This window comes from Microchirus variegatus (assembly GCF_963457635.1).
Source record: "Microchirus variegatus genome assembly, chromosome: 8".
NCBI classification, from domain to species: domain Eukaryota; kingdom Metazoa; phylum Chordata; class Actinopteri; order Pleuronectiformes; family Soleidae; genus Microchirus; species Microchirus variegatus.
This window is the reverse complement of record NC_139809.1, coordinates 32,412,315-32,438,285: the sequence shown is the minus strand read 5'-3', so window position 1 is coordinate 32,438,285 and position 25,971 is coordinate 32,412,315. Positions and strand designations below refer to the sequence as shown.

The 25,971-nt window shown below is 52.0% G+C and overlaps 2 protein-coding genes across 4 annotated transcripts; both read right to left on the bottom strand.

The window, feature by feature from the left end:
- Positions 1 to 282: 282 nt before the first annotated feature.
- Positions 283 to 18,076, bottom strand: zfc3h1 (zinc finger C3H1-type containing). Its single transcript, XM_083894368.1, has 35 exons — positions 17,280 to 18,076; positions 15,923 to 16,354; positions 15,692 to 15,855; positions 15,150 to 15,594; positions 14,865 to 15,076; positions 14,656 to 14,779; positions 14,476 to 14,555; positions 13,909 to 14,088; positions 13,470 to 13,649; positions 13,237 to 13,374; positions 12,851 to 12,969; positions 12,620 to 12,760; positions 11,816 to 11,990; positions 11,577 to 11,729; positions 10,798 to 11,499; positions 10,211 to 10,317; positions 9,972 to 10,103; positions 9,762 to 9,883; positions 8,889 to 8,990; positions 8,682 to 8,810; positions 8,398 to 8,581; positions 4,419 to 4,605; positions 4,153 to 4,344; positions 3,820 to 4,072; positions 3,622 to 3,727; positions 2,961 to 3,159; positions 2,794 to 2,888; positions 2,615 to 2,722; positions 2,318 to 2,422; positions 2,013 to 2,175; positions 1,752 to 1,852; positions 1,149 to 1,250; positions 1,014 to 1,053; positions 874 to 936; positions 283 to 592 (listed from the first exon to the last, which is right to left on the bottom strand). The coding sequence occupies exons 1-35, from the start codon at positions 17,815 to 17,817 to the stop codon at positions 476 to 478; spliced, it is 6,390 nt and encodes a 2,129-aa protein (XP_083750494.1). The 5' UTR covers positions 17,818 to 18,076; the 3' UTR covers positions 283 to 475.
- Positions 18,077 to 18,248: 172 nt separating this feature from the next.
- LOC310930463 (BTB/POZ domain-containing protein 10-like) lies at positions 18,249 to 23,349 on the bottom strand. Of its 3 annotated transcripts, XR_014592898.1 has the most exons (6): positions 23,198 to 23,349; positions 22,120 to 22,225; positions 21,728 to 21,907; positions 21,542 to 21,652; positions 19,504 to 21,463; positions 18,249 to 19,430 (listed from the first exon to the last, which is right to left on the bottom strand). XR_014592898.1 is itself a non-coding variant. In XM_083893466.1 (5 exons), the coding sequence occupies exons 1-5, from the start codon at positions 23,339 to 23,341 to the stop codon at positions 21,081 to 21,083; spliced, it is 924 nt and encodes a 307-aa protein (XP_083749592.1). In that variant the 5' UTR covers positions 23,342 to 23,349; the 3' UTR covers positions 18,249 to 21,080. The 3 variants fall into 3 exon arrangements, 2 of the variants coding, with proteins under 2 accessions (XP_083749592.1, XP_083749593.1); XM_083893466.1 differs by having other exon boundaries at positions 18,249 to 21,463; XM_083893467.1 differs by having other exon boundaries at positions 18,249 to 21,463; positions 23,228 to 23,320.
- Between the last annotated feature and the right edge of the window lie 2,622 nt (positions 23,350 to 25,971).

The window sequence follows — 25,971 nt, the reverse complement described above, 5'->3', positions numbered from 1 at the left end:
TTAGTAGAAAATCATTTATTAACATTAGAATCATCGCGCACACGTGCGCGCACACACACACAGACACACGCGCACGCACACACACACACACACACACCTTTGTCTTCTCATCAATACTTTAATGACAAATGAAAACATTCCACGTGGTCACATGACACGATGGCGATGCTCAGTCTCTGTTGCAGTCCGTCCGTCAATCATCAATAATCAATAAAGTCAAACACAGGTAGACTGCAGGAGGAGGGGGCGGAGTCAAACTCCCCCAGCCCCTCCCCTCAGGTGAGGTCAAATCAAAGGGAGGAAATGACATCAAACTTAAAGTGACAGAAACAAAAGGAGGAGGAGACATGACGCAGCTGGATACTTACGCACTTAAGACCCGCCCACATGTGGACGACGGCAGGCGGCGTCCTGCAGGGGGCGGAGCCTTACCTCGTCTGCTCTGCAGTCTTTTTGCTACATCAGTCTGCAGACGTCAGTCCCCGCCTCTCTGAGCTCCGCCCACTAAGCTCACGCCCACCTCCTCGCAGCAGTCGACCAACCGCCTCAGCCGGTCAGAGGGGGCGCTGTCCGCAGCTTCAAACAGCAGGCGCTGAGGGGGAGGGGCCAGAGAGAGGGGCGGGGTCAACAAAATGGTGAGGGGGGAGGGGCGGGGTCAACAAGACAGTGAGAGGGGGAGGGGCCAGAGTGAACAAAACAGTGAGAGGGGGGAGGGGCCATATATAGAGAGGGGTGGAGTCAACAAGAGAGAGGGGTGGGGAAGCCTGATTGTGTGTGTGTAACTGTGTGTGTGTGTATGCGAGTGTAACAATGTGTGTGTGTAACTGTGTGTGTGTGTGTGTGTGTGAAACAGTGTGTGTGTGTGTGTATTACATGTGTCCACAGCTCAGCGCTCAGTGGGAGGAGCCTGGTGGCGTGCTGATACAGAAGTCGCACCTACACAACAACATGAGGTCAGAGGTCAGTGATCACATGACTGTTGTCATCAGGTGACATCATTTAGACACACCCACCTCTGACGGCTGCTGTAGCTCCGCCTCCACGGCGATGGCCCTGCCCACACACACACACACACACACACACGTACACGTCATTGAAGCTTCTTCAGAGGTCATATCAGAGACAAAGGTCAAAGGTCACAGACTCACAGTTTCCAAACGCTGAGACTTCTGGGAAAATTGCTGCTCAACACACGAGTCTGTGACTTCACCTGCTGCAGGTTCCCATCCTGGTACTCATGACTCAGCAATCTGAGGAGGGGGAGGAGCAACAGAACTATGACTGAGGAGGGGGAGGAGCAACAGAACAATGACTGAGGAGGGGGAGGAGCAACAGAACTATGACTGAGGAGGGGGAGGAGCAACAGAACTATGACTGAGGAGGGGGAGGAGCAACAGAACAATGACTGAGGAGGGGGAGGAGCAACAGAACTATGACTGAGGAGGGGGAGGAGCAACAGAACTATGACTGAGGAGGGGGAGGAGCAACAGAACTATGACTGAGGAGGGGGAGGAGCAACAGAACTATGACTGAGGAGGGGGAGGAGCAACAGAACTATGACTGAGGAGGGGGAGGAGCAACAGAACTATGACTGAGGAGGGGGAGGAGCAACAGAACTATGACTGAGGAGGGGGAGGAGCAACAGAACAATGACTGAGGAGGGGGAGGAGCAACAGAACTATGACTGAGGAGGGGGAGGAGCAACAGAACAATGACTGAGGAGGGGGAGGAGCAACAGTGTGTGTTTGTACCTCAGGTTGAGCTCAGTGTTGGTGGGCGTGGCAGATCTCAGTCTTTCCAGCACCAGTGCATGCTGGGACTGTGGGAGGAGCCTCAGGTAGAAACTGATCACCTGAGGAGAAAAAAAAACATTAGTAGTTGATGTTAAGACGGAAGCTTCAGGTTAGTGGGAGGAGCTAATGTGTCTTTGTGCAACAACCATGAGTGTGTGAGTGTGTCTGTGTAAGAGTGTGTGAGTGTGTGTGTGTGTGTGTGTGTGTGTGACCTCTGACCTTGTTATGAAAGCTGTAGCAGCTCCTGAACTCAGCAGAGTTGAACGGCAGCTCCAGTCGTGTTGGGACGGTGCTGATGCAGCGATGAACCAGGTCTGACATCACTCTGGAGCGTCTGTGGGCGGGGCCTGTGGTCAGTTGACTGCTGCTGAACTCAAGGTAACTGACAAGGAAACATGGTGAGATACAGTGTGTGAGTGAGTGTGAGTGAGTGTGTGTGTGTGTGTGTGTGTGTGTGTGTGTGTGTGTGTGTGTGTGTGTGTGTGTGTGTGTGAGTGTGGGGGTGTGTGTGTGTGAGCACTCACTCCATCCACAGTGTGTGCAGCTGATCCAGCTTCAGGGCGGAGCCAAGCGCTCGCTCAAAGGCGTCGACAGCGTCGTCCACAGAACCGTGAAGCCACTGCCAGCGACTGAGGAACAACAACAACAACAACAACAACACATGTTATCATGGTGACCCACAAACACTTCCCCCATAATCCACCAGGACGGTGTTCAGGTTAAACATCACAAACAACTGTAGTCCTGGTCCTGACTAGGTCAGTGTTGATGACAGAAAATGTCGTACACACACAAACGCACACACACACACACACACACACCAGTGGATGAGGTGCAGGTGCGCCCTCTGCTGGCTCAGCTGCTCCTGCAGATCCTTCTTGATTGGAGCTCCTCGCAGAAGTTTGTCTGAGGGAAAACCCAGAATGTGTCTGAAACGGAAGAAGAAAAACACCTTCAGTCGAGTGAATCCACGTCTCACCGACGGTGGAACACAACGCACCGAAGAACGTCCACCGGTGTTTTCTGACTCTGCTCGTCCTCCAGCAGAGACAAGACGAAGCCTCGGAACAGAGGAGCGACGGCGTTCACCTTCCCCTGAGGAACAAACACCATCATCACCGTCATCATCTCACACCAGAACATCTGAGAGGGACAAGCCGAGCTCACCTGAGAGGTGAGGAACCTGCAGCAGTGGTAGAAGACCTCAGCGTTGTCAGGACACTCGGCCAAAGCCTGAAGCCACACGTGGACGGACTGAGCAGCATCTCCTCTGCTGAGGTGAAGGTCAACCACCTCCGTCCTGAGAGGACAACAGTCTGGACAGAGCTGCAGCAGAGACTCACACAGCATCAGTGCAGCCTCGTACCTGACACAGGTGAGCAAAGACCAGGGTCAGCAGCTTCATAAGCCCCGCCCCCTCCCTCACCTGTGTGAAGCAGCTTCATAAGCCCCGCCCCCTCCCTCACCTGTGTGAAGCAGCTTCATAAGCCCCGCCCCCCTCCCTCACCTGTGTGAAGCAGCTTCATAAGCCCCGCCCCCTCCCTCACCTGTGTGAAGCAGCTTCATAAGCCCCGCCCCCTCCCTCACCTGTGGGAAGCAGCTTCATAAGCCCCGCCCCCTCCCTCAAATGTGTGAAGCCACTTCATAAGCCCCGCCCCCTCCCTCACCTGTGTGAAGCCGCTTCATAAGCCCCGCCCCCTCCCTCACCTGTGTGAAGCTGCCTCATAAGCCCCGCCCCCTCCCTCACCTGTGTGAAGCAGCTTCTTAAGCCCCGCCCCCCTCCCTCACCTGTGTGAAGCTGCCTCATAAGCCCCGCCCCCTCCCTCACCTGTGCAGCAGCTTGTAGAGGAGGACGAGGTTCAGGTGAAGAGGAAGACACGCCAGTGTCCTCTCTCGTGGAGACAGACGCTCGTCTCTACAGTGACCGACGGCGTCTGAGGACAGAAGACAAACTTTAACATCTGGACCTGAACATTGTCGTCATCGTCATCGTCATCATCATCATCATCATCATCATCTCCACGACCTTGGAAAAGAGCGATGAGGACATGAGACGGCGTCCTGACGTCCTGTGGCGTCCTCCACGGCAGCATGAAGGACTCTGTGCTGACCAGTCTGGACGGACCGGACTCTGACGGCTCGTAGAAGCTCGACGGCAGACGCTGAAACTCCGTCAGGTGGATCAACGAGAGCCAGACGAGAGCTCGGTGTGTGACGGTCAGAAGGTCAGAGGTCAGAAGGTCAGAGGTCAGAAGGTCATCCGTCGACTTCAGAGCGTTCTGAACAAAAACACGTCTGGTTTAGTCCTGGACTTCATCCTCAGGTCACACGAGGTCACATGAGGTCACATGGTTATTACCTGTAAGATGGCGACGGCGTTCTCGCGGCGCCCGGTGAACACGTTGAGCTCAGCGCGGTACAACAGCGCCTCCATCAGGTGGAAGGACAGTTCATCTGTGACGCCTGAGGACGACGAGGACGACGTGAGGAAGAGCAGCAGCCGCTCGCACACGTAGTCCTTCCCCTCAAAGGAACTCTCCAGGCTCAGATACTGTCAGAGGTCAGAGGTCACAGGTCAAGCAGAGGTCAAACAGGTGAGATTCAGTCACGTGATCGTCCACTTACCGTCCACCACACCCTGTAGTCGGGGGCGTGTTCCACCGCCATCTCACACATCTCCTGAACCTCCTCTCTGCTGCCCCTTCTGGAGAAGAGCGACAGGTAATGGCACCAAACCTCAGGGTCGTCGTAGTTCGTCTCCAACGCTCGAGAGAGGGTGTTCAGAGAGGCTTCAAGACCGTCTGCTGCACAACTACAGACGCACAACAGACACACAACAGACACAGTGTTCAGAGAGGCTTCAAGACCGTCTGCTGCACAACTACAGACGCACAACAGACACAGTGTTCAGAGAGGCTTCAAGACCGTCTGCTGCACAACTACAGACGCACAACAGACACACAACAGACACAGTGTTCAGAGAGGCTTCAAGACCGTCTGCTGCACAACTACAGACGCACAACAGACACAGTGTTCAGAGAGGCTTCAAGACCGTCTGCTGCACAACTACAGACGCACAACAGACACACAACAGACACAGTGTTCAGAGAGGCTTCAAGACCGTCTGCTGCACAACTACAGACGCACAACAGACACAGTGTTCAGAGAGGCTTCAAGACCGTCTGCTGCACAACTACAGACGCACAACAGACACACAACAGACACAGTGTTCAGAGAGGCTTCAAGACCGTCTGCTGCACAACTACAGACGCACAACAGACACACAACAGACACAGTGTTCAGAGAGGCTTCAAGACCGTCTGCTGCACAACTACAGACGCACAACAGACACACAACAGACACAGTGTTCAGAGAGGCTTCAAGACCGTCTGCTGCACAACTACAGACGCACAACAGACACACAACAGACACAGTGTTCAGAGAGGCTTCAAGACCGTCTGCTGCACAACTACAGACGCACAACAGACACACAACAGACACAGTGTTCAGAGAGGCTTCAAGACCGTCTGCTGCACAACTACAGACGCACAACAGACACACAACAGACACAGTGTTCAGAGAGGCTTCAAGACCGTCTGCTGCACAACTACAGACGCACAACAGACACACAACAGACAGTGTTCAGAGAGGCTTCAAGACCGTCTGCTGCACAACTACAGACGCACAACAGACACACAACAGACAGTGTTCAGAGAGGCTTCAAGACCGTCTGCTGCACAACTACAGACGCACAACAGACACACAACAGACAGTGTTCAGAGAGGCTTCAAGACCGTCTGCTGCACAACTACAGACGCACAACAGACACAGTGTTCAGAGAGGCTTCAAGACCGTCTGCTGCACAACTACAGACGCACAACAGACACACAACAGACAGTGTTCAGAGAGGCTTCAAGACCGTCTGCTGCACAACTACAGACGCACAACAGACACACAACAGACAGTGTTCAGAGAGGCTTCAAGACCATCTGCTGCACAACTACAGACGCCCAACAGACACAGTGTTCAGAGAGGCTTCAAGACCGTCTGCTGCACAACTACAGACGCACAACAGACGCACAACAGACACAGTGTTCAGAGAGGCTTCAAGACCGTCTGCTGCACAACTACAGACGCACAACAGACACACAACAGACACAGTGTTCAGAGAGGCTTCAAGACCGTCTGCTGCACAACTACAGACGCACAACAGACACACAACAGACAGTGTTCAGAGAGGCTTCAAGACCGTCTGCTGCACAACTACAGACGCACAACAGACACAGTGTTCAGAGAGGCTTCAAGACCGTCTGCTGCACAACTACAGACGCACAACAGACACACAACAGACAGTGTTCAGAGAGGCTTCAAGACCGTCTGCTGCACAACTACAGACGCACAACAGACACACAACAGACAGTGTTCAGAGAGGCTTCAAGACCGTCTGCTGCACAACTACAGACGCACAACAGACACACAACAGACACAGTGTTCAGAGAGGCTTCAAGACCGTCTGCTGCACAACTACAGACGCACAACAGACACACAACAGACAGTGTTCAGAGAGGCTTCAAGACCGTCTGCTGCACAACTACAGACGCACAACAGACAGTGTTCAGAGAGGCTTCAAGACCGTCTGCTGCACAACTACAGACGCACAACAGACACACAACAGACACAGTGTTCAGAGAGGCTTCAAGACCGTCTGCTGCACAACTACAGACGCACAACAGACACAGTGTTCAGAGAGGCTTCAAGACCGTCTGCTGCACAACTACAGACGCACAACAGACACACAACAGACAGTGTTCAGAGAGGCTTCAAGACCGTCTGCTGCACAACTACAGACGCACAACAGACACAGTGTTCAGAGAGGCTTCAAGACCGTCTGCTGCACAACTACAGACGCACAACAGACACACAACAGACAGTGTTCAGAGAGGCTTCAAGACCGTCTGCTGCACAACTACAGACGCACAACAGACACACAACAGACAGTGTTCAGAGAGGCTTCAAGACCGTCTGCTGCACAACTACAGACGCCCAACAGACACAGTGTTCAGAGAGGCTTCAAGACCGTCTGCTGCACAACTACAGACGCACAACAGACGCACAACAGACACAGTGTTCAGAGAGGCTTCAAGACCGTCTGCTGCACAACTACAGACGCACAACAGACACACAACAGACACAGTGTTCAGAGAGGCTTCAAGACCGTCTGCTGCACAACTACAGACGCACAACAGACACACAACAGACAGTGTTCAGAGAGGCTTCAAGACCGTCTGCTGCACAACTACAGACGCACAACAGACACACAACAGACACAGTGTTCAGAGAGGCTTCAAGACCGTCTGCTGCACAACTACAGACGCACAACAGACACACAACAGACACAGTGTTCAGAGAGGCTTCAAGACCGTCTGCTGCACAACTACAGACGCACAACAGACACACAACAGACAGTGTTCAGAGAGGCTTCAAGACCGTCTGCTGCACAACTACAGACGCACAACAGACAGTGTTCAGAGAGGCTTCAAGACCGTCTGCTGCACAACTACAGACGCACAACAGACACACAACAGACAGTGTTCAGAGAGGCTTCAAGACCGTCTGCTGCACAACTACAGACGCACAACAGACACACAACAGACAGTGTTCAGAGAGGCTTCAAGACCGTCTGCTGCACAACTACAGACGCACAACAGACACACAACAGACACAGTGTTCAGAGAGGCTTCAAGACCGTCTGCTGCACAACTACAGACGCACAACAGACACACAACAGACAGTGTTCAGAGAGGCTTCAAGACCGTCTGCTGCACAACTACAGACGCACAACAGACAGTGTTCAGAGAGGCTTCAAGACCGTCTGCTGCACAACTACAGACGCACAACAGACACACAACAGACACAGTGTTCAGAGAGGCTTCAAGACCGTCTGCTGCACAACTACAGACGCACAACAGACACAGTGTTCAGAGAGGCTTCAAGACCGTCTGCTGCACAACTACAGACGCACAACAGACACAGTGTTCAGAGAGGCTTCAAGACCGTCTGCTGCACAACTACAGACGCACAACAGACACACAACAGACACAGTGTTCAGAGAGGCTTCAAGACCGTCTGCTGCACAACTACAGACGCACAACAGACACACAACAGACACAGTGTACAGAGAGGTGCGGAGTCAAGCAGACTGAGACCACCTCTATTTGGTCTCAGTCTGCTTGATTTGGTGCTTTCACACCAACCAAAACCAAACCAACTAGAGTTTTTGGTTGTTATGGATGGTTTGGTGTGAAAGAACTCTGACTTTTTGTCAGAAGCGACTCGTGACAAATGTCCAGACTTTTGTTTGGAGACTGAGGTGAAATCATGTACCTGCTGTCACTGCAGTCTGATTTACAACAATAACAGAGAGCCACACATGTCGCTAATGACGATACACTTCCTAGTTTTTACACCTTCACACAATACGACGTGCTAACACCACGCTAACACAAAAGCTCGATCAATGTTTCTTCAGTCTCACACTATATAAATCACTGCATTTGATATCACACACACACACACACACACACACACACACACACACACTCACCTGTTTTGCTGACTCATGTATCTAAAGGCCAGTTTAATCCACAGTTGAGTTTCTCCAGGATTTTCCAAGACGCTGATTTCCAGGTTTGAAATGTCGTCCGTTTCACTGACGAAGTATCGTTTGTCCTCTGGTGAGACGACACACATGTCCAACACAGGGAGGACGCTCTGAGAGGGTGTGTCCTCTGCACACACACACACACACACACACACACACACACACACACACAGGTTTAAACACTGCACCTTTAAACTGAGGATGTCTCTGTGTCTTCATGTCCTCACCGTGTCCCTCAGGTGTCAAGTGTCCTCCAGACGCCGCGTGATCGCCTTCGTCCTCGGGGTTTTCGCCGCCTGGCGCCGACGGCTTTGGTCTCCACCTCCTGATGTCTTTACAGGTGGTGAAGGGAGGAACTGGTGAGGGAAAGGGGAGGAGTCAGGGGAGGAGTCAGGGGACGGAGACACGTCTCCTGAAGACGAGCGTGGACTGACCGTGTCTTCTGCTCTCGTTGACTTTACTGACGAGGAGGACGGCTCTCTGGTCAACGCCCATCACTGCTGTGTGTGTGCCAAACAGTCTCTTCATGTACTTCTCTGCAAACATGAGACACATGAGACAGTGAGGACACATGAGACAGTGAGGACACACGAGACAGTGAGGACACACGAGACAGTGAGGACACACGAGACACATGAGACAGTGAGGACACACGAGACACATGAGACAGTGAGGACACACGAGACAGTGAGGACACACGAGACAGTGAGGACACACGGGACACACGAGACAGTGAGGACACACGCGACAGTGAGGACACACGCGACAGTGAGGACACACGAGACACATGAGACAGTGAGGACACACGAGACACATGAGACAGTGAGGACACACGAGACAGTGAGGACACACGCGACAGTGAGGACACACGCGACACACGAGACAGTGAGGACACACGCGACAGTGAGGACACACGAGACAGTGAGGACACACGAGACAGTGAGGACACACGAGACAGTGAGGACACACGAGACAGTGAGGACACACGAGACAGTGAGGACACACGCGACAGTGAGGACACACGCGACAGTGAGGACACACGCGACAGTGAGGACACACGCGACAGTGTAGACGCATGAGACAGTGAGGACGCATGAGACAGTGAGGACACATGAGACACACGAGACAGTGAGGACACATGAGACAGTGAGGACACATGAGACAGTGAGGACACATGAGACAGTGAGGACACTTCAGCGTCTCACAGAGGACACGTCTCAATGAGGACACGTCTCAGACAGCGTCTCTGAGGACACGTCTTTGAGGACACGTCTCCGAGGACACGTCTCCGAGGACACCTGTCTCACCTGTGGCTGCGCTCACGTCCTCGTCACTGCTCGTCTCACAGCAGCCAATCAGAGCGAGGTCGTAGGACAGCAGGTCCTGGAAGAGCTGAGTCCCGGTCAGAGTGCAGTTCCTCATGTGCTGCCTGTGGACACAGCGAGGACAGACATGTCTCACACAGACACAGACACAGACACAGACACAGACGGACACAGAGACAGACGCGTCCTCACCAGCGGCAGCCGTCGTCGTTGCAGGTTCCCGTGAGGTCGAAGCGACAGAAGAAGTTTGAAGGCTGGATGGTGTTACTGTAGGACACGGAGCTCAGAGACAACTTCTCTTTGGTCCTGTAGTACGGACTGAACCTGGACACAAAGACCAGTGAGACCAGGTCCACTGAGGACCACTGAGGACCAGGTCCACTGAGGACCAGGTCCACTGAGGATCGTGGTCCACTGAGGACGTGGTTTACCTGTAGGACCTGAAGACCAGCAGAGGACTGTGATACGGACCGAAGGGAACCGGTCTGAGGTCTGGACTTCCTGATGGACTCGTCACTGCGTCCACTGACGTGATCACCTGCAGAGAGACGTTACCATGACAACAGGACGTGGTCATGGAGACGGTCAGGAGGGGGCAGTAACATCAGTAACATCAGTGCAGACACTTTACCTCCATCTAGTGGTCGGAGTGTGAAATAACTACGGTTAATAAAAGTTCACCAGCTGAAAACATCACAGATGACGAGTGACCCAAACTGGACGGGATTTACACATTTCAGCCCTGGTCAGTCAGAGGTCAGAGGCCCTGGTCAGTCAGAGGTCAGAGGTCAGAGGCCCTGGTCAGTCAGAGGTCAGAGGTCAGAGGCCCTGGTCAGTCAGAGGTCATTCCTTTCTTTAGGTGCCTAATGTTGCTCATTTGCATAATAACATCTATATCCATTTCTCATTAACATAAAAACACAAACCTGATTTAGACGAAAAACAAACTGATATATTTATTTCATACACGTTGTTCTATGAGCACGGTTAGCTTAGCATTAGCCTGATGCTGACTCACCTGTCCAGGTGGGAGCTTCTCCATGTTCTGCTCCAGTCTCAGCAGCTCCCCCTGCAGGAGGTCTCTGAGCGACGGCTGCTGGTAACGGAGCTTCAGAGAGTCCAGGTCCAGACCTGCAAACCTGTCAGCAGGGGGTGTGGCACCGGTCGGGGGCGTGGCACCGGTCGGGGGCGTGGCACCGGTCGGGGGCGTGGCACCGGTTGGAGCCTTGGCGGCTTTGGAGATGTCTTTGGGAGGGGCGGAGCTAAGCTGCTCCAGGTGAGGTTTGGTGAAGCTGGACTGATGGAGCGACTGACGCCGAGGCCGAGGACCTGGACCTGGACCTGGACCTGCACCTGGACCTGTAGCTGGACCTGGAGCTGCTGCAGGTTCATGATCGTCAGCCACGTCTTCATCGTCCAGAGTGAGCTTGTCCTGTGTGAGGTCATGCAGCGACGGCTGCGGCACCGGGAATGGGCTGGAGGGGGGCGGGGCCTGGACGCTGGGGTGTGGGGGGGTGGAGGCTCGCGGCAGGGGCAGAGGTTCTGATGGTGGTTCTGGTTCTGAGGGAACTCCCGTGTTCCTCAGAGTCTGGGTCTTCTTCAGCCTCTGGATCTTCAGAGCGTATTCAGACTCCAGCTGCTGCAGACGCTGCTTCTGAGCGATGAGCTCAGCAAAGTGACGCTCCGAGCCGCCGCCGTCCACCGGAGGGCGCTTCGCCACCTGAGGGGACACCGCGATGACATCGTCACCTCAGCTGTGACATCATCAGCAGAGTCTGAATCCAGCAGATTACTCACCGTGGTGTGGACAGAGTCTGCTCTGCGTTTGGTTCCTTTGGTTCCTTTGGTTCCTCGTCCTTTGGCAGCAGCCGTCTGAGCCTCAGTCACTTCCTGCTGCAGCCGCACAGACAGACCTTTCTTTATGGAAACACGATGTTCTACACGGTGGACCTGCACACAGCAGCTGTGTCACACACACACACACACACACACACACACACACACATCAGCTGTCCACCAGGTGGGGTGAGACTCACCTGCTCCTGCAGCTTCTTGAGCAGCGTCTTGTTAGCGCTGACGATCTTCTCTGACGCCTGAAGCTGCTCACGAAGTTTAGTCACTTTAGCTTCAGACGTCTTCAAAGATTCTCTCTTCTTAAGCTCCTGTTGGAGAAGATGTCTGAGGACGACCTCGTCTCTCTGAAGCAGCTCTCTGCAACAGGGTCAGGGGTCACAGGGTCAGGTATAACAGGGTCAGGTATAACAGGGTCAGGGGTCACAGGGTGAGGGGGTCACAGGGGTCAGGTATAACAGGGTCAGGGGTCACAGGGTGAGGGGTCACGGTGAGGGGTCACAGGGTGAGGGGGTCATGGGTCACAGGGTCAGGGGTCAGGTATGACAGGGTGAGGGGTCACAGGGTGAGGGGGTCAGGGGTCACAGTGTCAGGTATAATAGGGTCAGGGGCCACAGTGTCATGGTCACAGGGTCAGATATAACAGGATCAGGGGCCACAGTGTCATGGTCACAGGGTCAGATATAACAGGATCAGGGGTCACAGGGTCAGGGGTCACAGGGTAAGGTATAACAGGGTCAGGGGTCACAGGGTCAGGGGTCACATGGTGAGGGGGTCACAGTGTCAGGTATAACAGTGTCATGGGTCACAGGGTGAGGGGGTCAGGACACTTTTTGACCTACTTTAAAGGTTTACAAACATGAAGTCAACAGATCATCATATGAAGGCTGTCTGGTCAGGGGGGGGCGGGGCCTGCATTCAGCTGCAGGAGGCAGGACCCGCCCTGTTGTGACGGCGCCTCCTTGTGGACACCAGCACTGTGGTCTCACCTGTTTTTGCAGAGTCTCTGCTCGACCTCCCTCAGCTTCACCTCCGCTGCTTCAGTCACAGCAGAGGAGGAGGCGGAGCTCCGAGGAAGCTGATCCTTCATCTTCATCATCATCATCATCATCATCTTCTGCTTCTCCCTGCTGTGAACAAACAAACAAACAAAGTCCTTCAGTTCTGTCGTCCAAACACGAGTCACTGACGAACGTGACAAACGTGACAAAGTGTCAAACCTGGCGATTTCTTCTTTGAGCTGACGATACTCAGCCTTCTTGTCTTCAGGTAAAGCTTCAGGAGTTCTGAGAGGATTGTTCTCTTTCTCACAGCCTGACGCTGCTTTAGGCTTCGCTGCCTACAAACACAGAGTCAGTGACACCATGGTTTATACATGACCAGAACTAGAACATATTCAGATTGTGGTTGAAAAGTCTTCATTTATGACAGATTATGGTTGAAAACTATTTAGTTATGTGAGATTATGGTTGAAAAGCATTTTCTTTTGTCAGATTATGGTTGAAAAATATTTTCTTATTTCAGATTATGGTTGAAATGTATATTTTTATGTGAGATTAGGTTTGGAAAGTATTCACTTGAGTCAGATTAGGGTTGGGTCACTCACCTCCACTGTCCTGCGGGCTTCTTTGATCATGAACTCCAGTCCCCCAAACATACTCTGGGTGGCGCTGCAGGCGTCCGTGTCCGAGTCGCTGTCGTCAGAGTCGTTGAGTGAAACCACCACAGCTTTGTGTCTGGGCAGCTGCAGGAAACAATAATCCCACAGTTAGAGCACGCTGCTGCCCTCTGCTGGCACAACACACAACAACACGCTGGCGGTGCAGTTCCGGGTCTTACCACCAGCGGCGCTCTGGGGCCTCCTCTGGAGAACTTGTTGCTGCGAGGCTGAGACACCGTGTTCAGACTGACCGCGCTCAGGTTTTCTCTGGACGCCATCTGCACGCCGGCGCCCAGGGGGGGCGGGGCCACAGGGGAGGCGGGGCCAGCAGGGGAGGCGGAGCCACTGACGCTCTTCTCCTGTACAAAGTCATTGTTATTATTTAAACGGTCAAATCTGGTTTCACGTTCAATGTTAGAGGCAGAGTTCACGAGGTTTTAATCTGGATTAACAGGATTATTAGAGACGACAGGTCAAAGGTCACACACACACACACACACACACACACACACACACACACACACACACACACACACACACACACACACACACACACACACACACACACACACACACACACACACACACACACACACACACACACACACACACACACACCTCGGTCAGCACCACCCTCTTGTTGGCCATGGACATGAGACACGTCTCCCTCAGCAGCATCTCCTCCTCCTCCTCCTCGTCAGCCAATGGGGGTTTAGGAGGAGGCTCCAGGTCGTCAGGGGGAGGAGGGAGGGGCGGAGGGGGCGGAGCAACACCAGGCAGCAGGGGCGGGGGGAAGGGCTGTGAGTGACAGATAACCATGAGTCAGCATGAATTATGACCAGTCGTACACACACACACACACACACACACTCTTGTACTTGCAGCATTTCCACTTTATAAATCAACACAATTACAAAAACCTACTTCATGAATGACATCTATAAAGATCTACTGGGTGCAGTACCATAACATGTCTGCAGGTGGAGCCCCAGAGCAGAGAGCTTTTGTACCAAATTGAGGAGCTAAAATCAGAGCATAGCATGTTCACGACCTGAGGAAGTGATTTAAACGAAGACAAAGTGAGGACCGCACAAAATGTCCTCACTTTGTAAAAATGACCTCACTCCTCACTGGTCCTCATTGTGCTGCAAGTACAAGAACACACACACACACACAGAAGCGTACCAGTCCAAACAGAGAAACCTGTGGAACACCCGGACATCCTGGACCTTCAGACCGGAGCGGACTGCGAGTCGGAGACGGGACTGAGACAAAGAAAAGGGTTTGTGTTAAACAGGAGGACAGTGGACGTCCTCAGGGGGACAGTGGACGTCCTCAGGGGGACAGTGGACGTCCTCAGCTCACCTGGAGACCCGGTCTCGCTGTCCGTGTCCATAGCGACCTCGTCGTAGTTGTCGTACTGGTACAGGTTCCCTGAAGTGTCCAGGCCTGGTTTACCTGTGGACTTCCTGTGTTCACGGTCCCTGGACTGAGGGACAGAGTGAGGACATCGTGTTAGCATTAGTGTTAGCATTAGCGTCGGCCTGAGACGAGAGCGCCTCGCGTCGTCTCACCTTGCTGCGCGTCCTCGCCGTCCCTCCCACCAGCTTCATGAAGCGGTTGTACTGCTCGTCCTGGTTGGACAGGTCCCTGATCCGCCGGATCTCGTCCTCTCGGCGGCGCCGCTCGTCCTCGTCCTGCCGCCGTTTGTCCTCCAGCTGGCGCTGCTGCTGCAGCTTCCACGTCCTCAGCTGCTGCTTCCTCAGCGCCTGCTTGGCTGCAGAACCTGAAACACAAGGACAGGTGTGAGGGTTGTGGACCACAGGCCACGTTCTGATGAGGGTTCTGATGAGTCTCACCTGGGCTGACCATCTTCTTGGTCAGGTGAGGCCTCCCTGGTGTGCGGCCTCTCTCCAGGGGACTTTTGAGACCAGGTTTGGGTCCAGGTTTGAGTCTGGCTCTGTCCATGGGCCTCTCCCGCTCCCTGACCAGAGGTCGTGGTCCGGTCTTGGGGCCGCGCTCTCGGTCCCAGTCCAGAGGTGTGGATCGGGTCCTGGTCCTGGTCTTCTCTGAGGCCGAGGCAGCAGAGCTGGACCTCGTGACCACTCCTCTCCTGCTGGTTGGAGCGAGTGCTGGTCCAGGACTGGGTTTCTGGTCCTGGTTCTGGGAGGCTCTGGTGATCCGGTCTTTGCTCTTCTTCATCACCTGCTGCTCCTTCTGCTGCCACTTCTTACTCGCCGACTGCAGCGCGAGGAGGCGGAGCTGCAGCTCTGACATCTCCTCCTCCTCCACCTTCACGACCGGCTGCTGAGGACAAACGGCGTCACATGGAGGACACGTGGACTCATGTGGTCTCATGTGGACTCATGTGGTCTCATGTGGACTGGGTCCAAACACTCACCTTGTCAGGAGACACGGACGATCCCTCACTGGACGCCGACGACTCTCTGCAGACAGAACACGTCTTTTTATCGTCCGTTCCTTCGTCGCAGCACGAACACGGCGCGTCCTTCACGTCCTTCACGTCTTTGTCTTCACTGTCTCGTCTCGTGTCGTCGTCTTGGTCTGAACAGACACCAAAGGTCAGGACCAGCGCCCCCTGCTGGTGGTAAAGGTAGACTGCGTGACTCACCCGGTCTCTGCGTGTCCTCCGTGTCCTCGCCGTCCTCCGTGTCTCCGTCCGTCTTCTTCAGCTGGTCCATGTGAGACGGCAGCATCAGTCTCTGACGCAGAGGTTTGATGTTGAACGCCTGGAAGACTTTCTTCTCCGATGTCTCTGAGAGCTCCTCTGGTCCGGCTCGACCTGGATCAGCTTCAGGTGCCGGTCTGGTTTCCTGCCGGTCTGGACCTGTGGCAGTGTGGTCTGCAGCGCCCTCTCTGGTGGCAGACGGTCGGGGCTCCAGCGCCATGGTCTCCTCTTTACGGATGCACTCCAGCTCCAGCTGGATCTGTCTGTACTTGGACAGCAGGTCCTCGAAGGACTCGTCCACACTGTCCTCTGGTCTGTGGACACTGTGGACAGCTCTCCTCACCTGAGTCACATGACTCCGGCCCAGGGGCTTCTCTGAGGGAAGGGTTAAGGCTGCAGGGGGCGCTGGTCTGTTTTTACAGAGAGTGACTGACTTTTATTTTGAAAAAAACCCAATAACAAACAAAAACTGATTTTAAACTGAGTTTAAGTGTGGACTAACAGAAACAGACTTTTATTTTGAAATCTACAGGCTGTGTTTAGTGTGATCAGAAACAGACTTTTATTTTGAAAACTACGGGCTGTGTTTAGTGTGATCAGAAACAGACTTTTATTTTGAAAACTACGGGCTGTGTTTAGTGTGGACTAACAGAAACAGACTTTTATTCTGAAATCTATGGACGAGGCTTAGTGTGGAGTAACAGAAAGATACTTTTATTTTGAAAACTGTGGGCTGTGTTTAATGTGGATGATCAGAAACATACTTTTATTTTGAAAACTACAGGCTGTGTCGAGTTTGGACTAACAGAAACAGACTTTTATTTTGAAAACTACAGGCTGTGTTGAGTTTGGACTAACAGAAACAGACTTTTATTTTGAAGACTATGGGCTGTGTTCAGTTTGGACAAATAAACTTTTATTTTGAAAACTATGGACTGTGTTTAGTTTGGACGAACGGAAACAGACTTTTATTTTGAAAGCTATGGACTGTGTTGAGTTTGGACTAACAGAAACAGACTTTTATTTTGAAAACTATGGGTTGTGTTTAGTGTGGACCAACGGAAACAGACTTTTATTTTGAAACACAAACGTATTGTGACGTCCATGTGAGAATCTACTTCCTATTTTTGAACCACAGTGTTGATGGTGGTTAAATCCCACCGGAACTCTATGCTGCCCCCTGTTGAACAGGTGCGGCCTCGACACCACTTCACCTGTTCGGGTTTGAACAAACCTGAAGAACCGAGTGTCCCTGGTCCTGGTCCAGGTTCGAGGTTCCGCTCGAGCAGAAAAAGGATACGTTTCCTGGGCAGAGAGTCGGTCTTGATGCCGTGATTCTCCCCGAACACGAACCGACCCACGGGGCCTCTGTTGCCTCTGTTCCAGGCCCCGTGTCCGCCGTTGGTCATTCCCCGGTGCCGGAACCGGCCCAGAGCTCCGTGGCTTCGCTCCCAGAAGCTGGAGCGCGGGCTGGGCTCTCCGTGCTGGACGGTTACCGGCGGCGGAGGCAGCAGCGGAGGCGGAAGCGGGGGAGAGAGAGGCCGGTCAGGCCCGCTAGGCCCACACTGCTGCCGGTGAGCCGGAGCGAAAGGACCGTGTCCGTGAGCTCCCAGGCTGTACGGTCCCAGGAGGCGGAAGTCCGGCGGTGGGTGTCCCATGCGTGGCAGCATGTTGTGCGGGTGTTGGCGGAGCTTTCGTGTCCGCAGAGGAGCTCCGCGGGACGGCCTGCTACCATCCCCCCGCCGCGGCGGCACGCTGTCCTCGGCTTCATCGTCGCAGATCTCTCCGTCCTCCAGCTCCTCCTCCCGGGGAGAGCGGCTCTCTGCGGCCGCCTCCATACGGTCGCTCAGTCCGGTTAAGCGCGGGGACGTTGTCCGTTAATAACGTGTATTTTCCGGCCGAGACTCGATAGCGTCCGTTCACTCTTCTTCTTCTTCTTCTCTGCCTTCTTCCAAATACCGCGAGACATGACGAGAACGGAAATGACCCAGCTGCAAGTCGACGCCTCATTGGCGGCTGCGACTCAGTGAAGGGACACGTGACCGTGACGTCACAACATGAAACAACAACAACAATGAAGATTGTGACAGAAGTAAGGTCGGCTTGATGCCTTTGATCTGTCCGTTATTTCAGATTATATTACAGATTACAGACAGTGGTGAACCTTGGACTATAAAATAGAAGTTGACTGTTGACTGGTGAAGTTAGTTGAACTGTTTTATTGACAAACGTATCATAATATGAACAGAAATAAACATTATCTCTTTGTTTTAAATCTTTAATCTCTGGATGATTGTGTGAAATATTCACATTAACCCTGAAAAATAAACACAACAACGAAAGGAAGTGGACACAATCATTGCTTGAGTGAGTGTGTAAGGTTACGTTTGTATTTACCAACAAAAACATCACGTTACTATTGTGTTTTTAATGTGTTAATAACACATGAACAAATACAAGACTCACAAAAACATGAAACCACACAACCACTCTTACAGGTTACAGTAACACACACACACTTACGTTAGCATGTTAGCTCACGTGGTAGCTTTTTATGTGCTTGGTCAGTGTCGACGCTCACAGGTCACCTGACTTGCGTTAGCATGTTAGCTCACGTGGTAGCGCTTCTGTACTTGTATCAGTGTCGACATTCACAGATCACCTGACTTATGTTAGCATGTTAGCTCATGTCGTAGCATTACTGTGCTCGTTTCAGTGTCGACACTCGCAGATCACCTGACTTGCGTTAGCATGTTAGCTCACGTGGTAGCGCTTCTGTACTTGTATCAGTGTCGACGTTCACAGATCACCTGACTTACGTTAGCATGTTAGCTCATGTCGTAGCATTACTGTGCTCGTTTCAGTGTCGACACTCACAGGTCACCTGACTTGCGTTAGCATGTTAGCTCACGTGGTAGCGCTTCTGTGCTTGTTTCAGTGTCGACGTACACAGATCACCTAACTTGCGTTAGCATGTTAGCGTTTCTGTGCTTGAATCAGTGTTGATGCTCACAGATCGCCTGACTTACGTTAGCATGTTAGCTCATGTCGTAGCATTACTGTGCTCGTTTCAGTGTCGACACTCACAGGTCACCTGACTTACGTTAGCATGTTAGCTCACGTGGTAGCGTTTCTGTGCTTTTTTCAGTGTCGACGCTCACAGGCCACCTGACTGACGCTAGCATGTTAGCTCACGTGGTAGCGTTTCTGTGCTTGTTTCAGTGTCAACGCTCACAGGTCATCTGACTTGCATTAGCATGTTAGCTCACATGGTAGCGCATCTGTGCTTGTTTCAGTGTCGACGTACACAGATCACCTAACTTGCGTTTCATGTGAGCGTTTCTGTGCTTGTATCAGTGTCGACGCTCACAGGTCACCTGACTTACGTTAGCATGTTAGCTCATGTCGTAGCATTACTGTGCTCGTTTCAGTGTCGACACTCACAGGTCACCTGACTTACATTAGCATGTTAGCTCACGTGGTAGCGTTTCTGTGCTTTTTCAGTGTCGACGCTCACAGGTCACCTGACTGACGCTAGCATGTTAGCTCACGTGGTAGCGTTTCTGTGCTTGTTTCAGTGTCAACGCTCACAGGTCACCTGACTTGCATTAGCATGTTAGCTCACATGGTAGCGCATCTGTGCTTGTTTCAGTGTCGACGTACACAGATCACCTAACTTGCGTTTCATGTTAGCGTTTCTGTGCTTGTATCAGTGTCGACGCTCACAGGTCACATGACTTGCGTTAGCATGTTAGCTCACGTGGTAGCGCATCTGTGCTTGTTTCAGTGTCGACGTACACAGATCACCTAACTTGCGTTTCTGTGCTTGTATCAGTGTCGACGCTCACAGGTCACATGACTTGCGTTAGCATGTTAGCTCAGGTGGTAGTGCTTCTGTGCTTGTTTTAGTGTCGACGTACACAGATCACCTAACTTACGTTAGCATGTTAGCTCATGTCGTAGCATTACTGTGCTCGTTTCAGTGTCGACACTCACAGGTCACCTGACTTATGTTAGCATGTTAGCTCACGTGGTAGCGTTTCTGTGCTCGTTTCAGTGTCGACGTACACAGATCACCTAACTTACGTTAGCATGTTAGCTCATGTCGTAGCATTTCTGTGCTCGTTTTAGTGTCGACACTCACAGGTCACCTGACTGACGCTAGCATGTTAGCTCACGTGGTAGCGTTTCTGTGCTTGTATCAGTGTCGACGCTCACAGGTCACATGACTTGCGTTAGCATGTTAGCTCACGTGGTAGCGCTTCTGTGCTTGTTTCAGTGTCGACGTACACAGATCACCTAACTTACGTTAGCATGTTAGCTCATGTCGTAGCATTACTGTGCTCGTTTCAGTGTCGACACTCACAGGTCACCTGACTGACGCTAGCATGTTAGCTCACGTGGTAGCGTTTCTGTGCTTGTTTCAGTGTCAACGCTCAAAGGTCACCTGACTTGCATTAGCATGTTAGCTCACATGGTAGCGCATCTGGCATCTGTGCTTGTTTCAGTGTCGACGTACACAGATCACCTAACTTACGTTAGCATGTTAGCTCATGTCGTAGCATTACTGTGCTCGTTTCAGTGTCGACACTCACAGGTCACCTGACTGACGCTAGCATGTTAGCTCACGTGGTAGCGTTTCTGTGCTTGTTTCAATGTCAACGCTCACAGGTCACCTGACTTGCATTAGCATGTTAGCTCACATGGTAGCGCATCTGTGCTTGTTTCAGTGTCGACGTACACAGATCACCTAACTTGCGTTAGCATGTTAGCGTTTCTGTGCTTGAATCAGTGTCGACACTCACAGGTCACCTGACTTACGTTAGCATGTTAGCTCACGTGGTAGCGTTTCTGTGCTCGTTTCAGTGTTGACGCTCACAGGTCACCTAACTGACGCTAGCATGTTAGCTCACGTGGTAGCGTTTCAGTGTCAACACTCACAGGTCACCTGACTTGCGTTAGCATGTTAGCTCACATGGTAGCGTTTCTGTGCTTGTTTCAGTGTCGATGTTCACAGATCACCTGACTTGCGTTAGCATGTTAGCTCATGGCGGTAGCGGCAGTGTGTCGACTCCTTGTGTGGGTCCAACTCCTCGCAGCCCTACGTGGTGCGAGTGTGGCTGTTGCCATGCTGCCGGTGGTTGTGGGCGGGGCCAAAACTGTGGTGGACCTGCTGGTTGGGTGTTAGCTGAGGGGCAGTGTTGCAGAGTGCCACCTGGTGGCCGTCGGCGGTGGTGGTGTCTAGGTGGTGGTCCACCTGGTGGTGGTCCACCTGCGGCTCCACCTGGTGGTCGTCCTGGGGAAGGGACTTGGACGTAACGCACTGAAAGTCCACATGGCGGCTCTTTCCTTGGTCCTTCTCCCAGGACATTGTGATGAAAGGACGCTGCACGTAGTCGTAGACGACCTCTGGACGACCTCCAGGACGACCTCCAGTACGACCTCCAGGACAACGCTTCACCTTCTCTGTGCAGGCGGGATAAGCTGCAGCAGAAGAAGAAGAAGGAGACGTTAACGTGAGGTTTGAACCCTAACACAGAGGACACAGAGCAGATGTTGGACCTTGGACGCCCACGCTGATCTTCTTCAGTCCTCTCTCCTTCAGCACACACTCGGCCACATCTCTGTTCTCCACGTACTTGAAGAAACCACAGAGTTCGCTGCTGTGGACGACTGAAAGACAGGAAGTGATGCGTCACACGAGCGCGTCTTTGATGGAGCGCTCACTCTCCCATACCAAGGTCTTACCCTGAGAGTGTTCCTCTCCCATCCGTGGAGGACACTCTTCATCGTCATCAGTGAGGACCAGCAGGTGGCACTCTCTGTCTCCACTGTGAGCTCTGGACACCATCACAGGAAGCAGCTCCTCCTCCAGGTAACGTTCAAACTGACGCCGAGCGCTCTCATTGGACAGGTGCATCAGAGCACCTGAGGAGGGGGAGGAGCCACGAGGAACCACAACAGCAACACACTTTAATATGCAAATGTATCTATACATATGTGTGTGTACATGTGTGTATCTGTGTGTGTGTGTGTGTTTGTGTGTGTGTGTGTGTGTGTGTGCGCGCATCTGTGTGTGTGTGTGTGTGTGTGTGTGTGCATCTGTGTGTGTGTGTGTCTGTGTGTGTGTGTGAACTCACTGATGTTGTTGTAGTTGTAGCAGATACAGAAGTCCTCACACGCCTCCTTCAGGTCAGGGATGGAAACACCATCAGGACAACGGATAATCCCTGAGTTGTAATAATCCTGTCAGATTAACACACACACACACACACGGGAGAGAAAAACAAGACGCCATCATTGATGCTGACCGTCACATGACACCCACACACACACAGTCACAGACACACACACACACACACACAGAGCGCCCTCTGCTGCTCATGTTCAGAATAGTCATGTGGAGGATAACAGGATAACACAGTCACAGACACACACAGTCACAGTCACAGACACACAGTCACAGACACACACAGACACACAGTCACAGACACACAGTCACAGTCACAGACACACAGTCACAGACACACACAGACACACAGTCACAGACACACAGTCACAGACACACAGACACAGTCACAGACACACAGTCACAGACACACAGTCACAGTCACGGACACACAGTCACAGACACAGTCACAGACACAGTCACAGACACACAGTCACAGTCACAGACACACAGTCACAGTCACAGACACACAGTCACAGACACACAGTCACGGACACACAGTCACAGACACACACAGACACAGTCACAGACACACAGTCACAGACACACAGACACAGTCACAGACACACAGTCACAGGCACACAGACACAGTCACAGACACACAGTCACAGACACACAGTCACAGACACACAGTCACAGACACACAGTCACAGAGTCACAGACACACAATCACAGACACAGTCACAGACACAGACAGACACACAGTCACAGACACACAGACACAGACACACAGTCACAGACACACAGTCACAGACACACAGTCACAGACACATAATCACAGACACAGTCACAGACACAGTCACAGACACACAGTCACAGACACACAGTCACAGACACACAGTCACAGACACAGTCACACAGTCACAGACACACAGACACAGTCACAGACACACAGTCACAGACACACAGTCACAGACACACAATCACAGACACAGTCACAGACACACAGTCACACAGTCACAGACACACAGTCACAGACACACAGTCACCTGTCCCCCGACCGCAGGTCCGTCCATCACCTGAGGACATTGTCCCCTGACCACAGGTCCATCCATCACCTGAGGACATTGTCCCCTGACCACAGGTCCGTCCATCACCTGAGGACATTGTCCTCTGACCACAGGTCCGTCCATCACCTGAGGACATTGTCCTCTGACCACAGGTCCGTCCATCACCTGAGGACATTGTCCTCTGACCACAGGGACGTCCAGGTCACTGTCGGTCAGAGAAACTGTGGGAGGGCGTGGCCTGGACGATGGAGAGGAGGAGCCACGGTGACGGTCTGAGGACGAGGAGGCAGAGCAGGTGTCAGACGTTCATTTACATATTTCCTGTCATCATTTTTTACTCTTAAATGTAAGGGGCGGAGCTTCTGTGAGCGTGTCATTAACGTCACTCTCAGACGTTAGCGGATACCGTGGCGACAGCGAGCTAACTGGTTGATCCTCACCGTGATGCTGCCGAGTGGACGACCTGACATTCCTGATGCACGGCGTCAGCTGACTCTCTCCTCTCTCGTGGAAGGAGTCACGTGAGCGCCACCTCTGGTCACAGTCAGGTACTGCAAAGCCTCGCTCCCTCGTGGATCCGTAGAGACTCATGAGCTGCAGCTGGTGCTCGCAGTCCACCACTGACCAAGAGCAGTACTGACCACTGCTGGACACAGACACAGACGTCAAAGGAATGACTTTACACTGTTTCGAGAGAACGAATCTTTGACCACAGAGAACGAATCTTTGACCACAGAGACAAATCGAGAACGAATCTTTGACCACAGAGACAAATTGAGAACGAATCTTTGACCACAGAGAACGAATCTTTGACCACAGAGAACGAATCTTTGACCACAGAGAACGAATCTTTGACCACAGAGACAAATCGAGAACGAATCTTTTACCACAGAGACAAATTGAGAACGAATCTTTGACCACAGAGAACGAATCTTTGACCACAGAGAACGAATCTTTGACCACAGAGAACGAAATCGAGAATGAATCTTTGACCACAGAGAACGAATCTTTGACCACAGAGAACGAATCGAGAACTAATCTTTGACCACAGAGAACTAATCTTTGACCCTAGAGAACGAATCGAGAACGAATCTTTGACCACAGAGAACTAATCTTTGACCACAGAGAACGAATTGAGAACGAATCTTTGACCACAGAGAACGAATATTTGACCACAGAGAACGAATCTTTGACCACAGAGAACGAATTGAGAACGAATCTTTGACCACAGAGAACGAATCGAGAACGAATCTTTGACCACAGAGAACGAATCTTTGACCAAAGAGAACAAATCTTTGACCAAAGAGAATGAATCTTTCAAAGTAAATCAGATCAACAACAGTGGTGAAGCTCTGTGAATACGATGAACTTTTCTAACAGTGACGTAAACTCCACAGACGACCACAGACGACCACAGACCACGTGTCTCCGGCCCACCACCAGCCGTTGTCATGGTAACGTCCTGGTGACATTGTCACGGCGTCATCATCAGATGGAATGTGGCAGATCAAAGGAATGAAGACAAGGCTACGACAGAGAAACGAGCTGAAGGAACATAGAGAAGAACACGATGAGGCTCAGTCAGTGTAGAACACCACAGAAGAAGAAGAAGAAGCATGGAGACAACCATGGCTGACTGTCAGGTCAAAGTGTTGTTCAAGCTGCTGGACACTGTGGACAGTGGACTGGACCACTTAGAGGCGGAGCTGTGGGAACTCCAGGACGTCCCACAGCTGCAGCTCCTCGGTCTGTGGGAGGAGCTCCAGCTCTCAGACAAACTCACAGAGAAACGAATCACCGACCTGAGGACGCAGACCACCAGGATCTCAGAAGACCTGGACCAAGAGACCAAGAAGAACAAGTGTCTGAGTGACAAGCTGGAGAAGGAGTCCACCTACAGACTGCAGCTGCAGGCCGAGGTCAAGAAGAACCACGCTCTGACCACCATGTACGACTCCCTGAGCAGAAAGATGGAGTGTGTCAGCAAAGAAAACCAGTCTCTGACCAAGAGGAACGAGTGTTTGTTCAGGAGGAACCAGCCGCACAGCAAAACAAACGAGTCTCTGAGCAAAAAGAACGAGTCTCTGACAAAAGAGATGGAGTCGCTGAGCAAAACAAACGAGTCTCTGAGCAAACGCAACGACTTTTTCACCAAGAGATACAAGTCTCTGGAAAAGGAAAACGAGTCTCTGAGCAAAAAGAACGTCTTCCTGACCAAAAGGAACGAGTCTCTGAACAAAAAAGACGAGTCTCTGACCAGAGTCAACGAATCTTTGACCACGGAAAACGAGTCTCTGTCCGATAAGAACGAGTCTCTCATCAAAGAGTACGAATCTTTGACTAAAGAATACAGATCTGTTGTGACGGAAAATGATTCTTTAACCACAGCCAACGAATCTTTGAGCAAAGAGAACGAATCTTTGAGCAAAGAGAACAAATCTTTGACCCAAGATAACGAATCTTTGACCAAAGATAATGAGTCTTTAACCAAAGACAACGAGTCTTTAACCAAAGACAACGAATCTTTGACCAAAGAGAACGAATCTTTGACCAAAGAGAACAAATCTTTGACCAAAGAGAACGAATCTTTGACCCAAGATAACGAATCTTTGACCAAAGAGAACGAATCTTTAACCAAAGAGAACGAGTCTTTAACCAAAGACAACGAATCTTTAACCAAAGACAACGAATCTTTGACCAAAGAGAACGAATCTTTGACCAAAGAGAACGAATCTTTGACCCAAGACAACAAA

Coding starts and splice junctions, on each gene's coding strand:
- zfc3h1 (XM_083894368.1), bottom strand. CDS start 17,817: ATGGAGGCGGCCGCAGAGAGCCGCTCTCCCCGGGAGGAGGAGCTGGAG. Junction 12,761..12,850: donor CTCAAAGAAGAAATCGCCAG/GTTTGACACTTT, acceptor GTTTGTTCACAG/CAGGGAGAAGCAGAAGATGA. Junction 2,889..2,960: donor GCAGGTTCCTCACCTCTCAG/GTGAGCTCGGCT, acceptor TTTGTTCCTCAG/GGGAAGGTGAACGCCGTCGC.
- LOC310930463 (XM_083893466.1), bottom strand. CDS start 23,341: ATGGACGGACCTGTGGTCAGAGGACAATGTCCTCAGGTGATGGACGGA. Junction 22,226..23,197: donor GACCTGCGGTCGGGGGACAG/GTGACTGTGTGT, acceptor TTAATCTGACAG/GATTATTACAACTCAGGGAT. Junction 21,653..21,727: donor GGGAGAGGAACACTCTCAGG/GTAAGACCTTGG, acceptor CCTGTCTTTCAG/TCGTCCACAGCAGCGAACTC.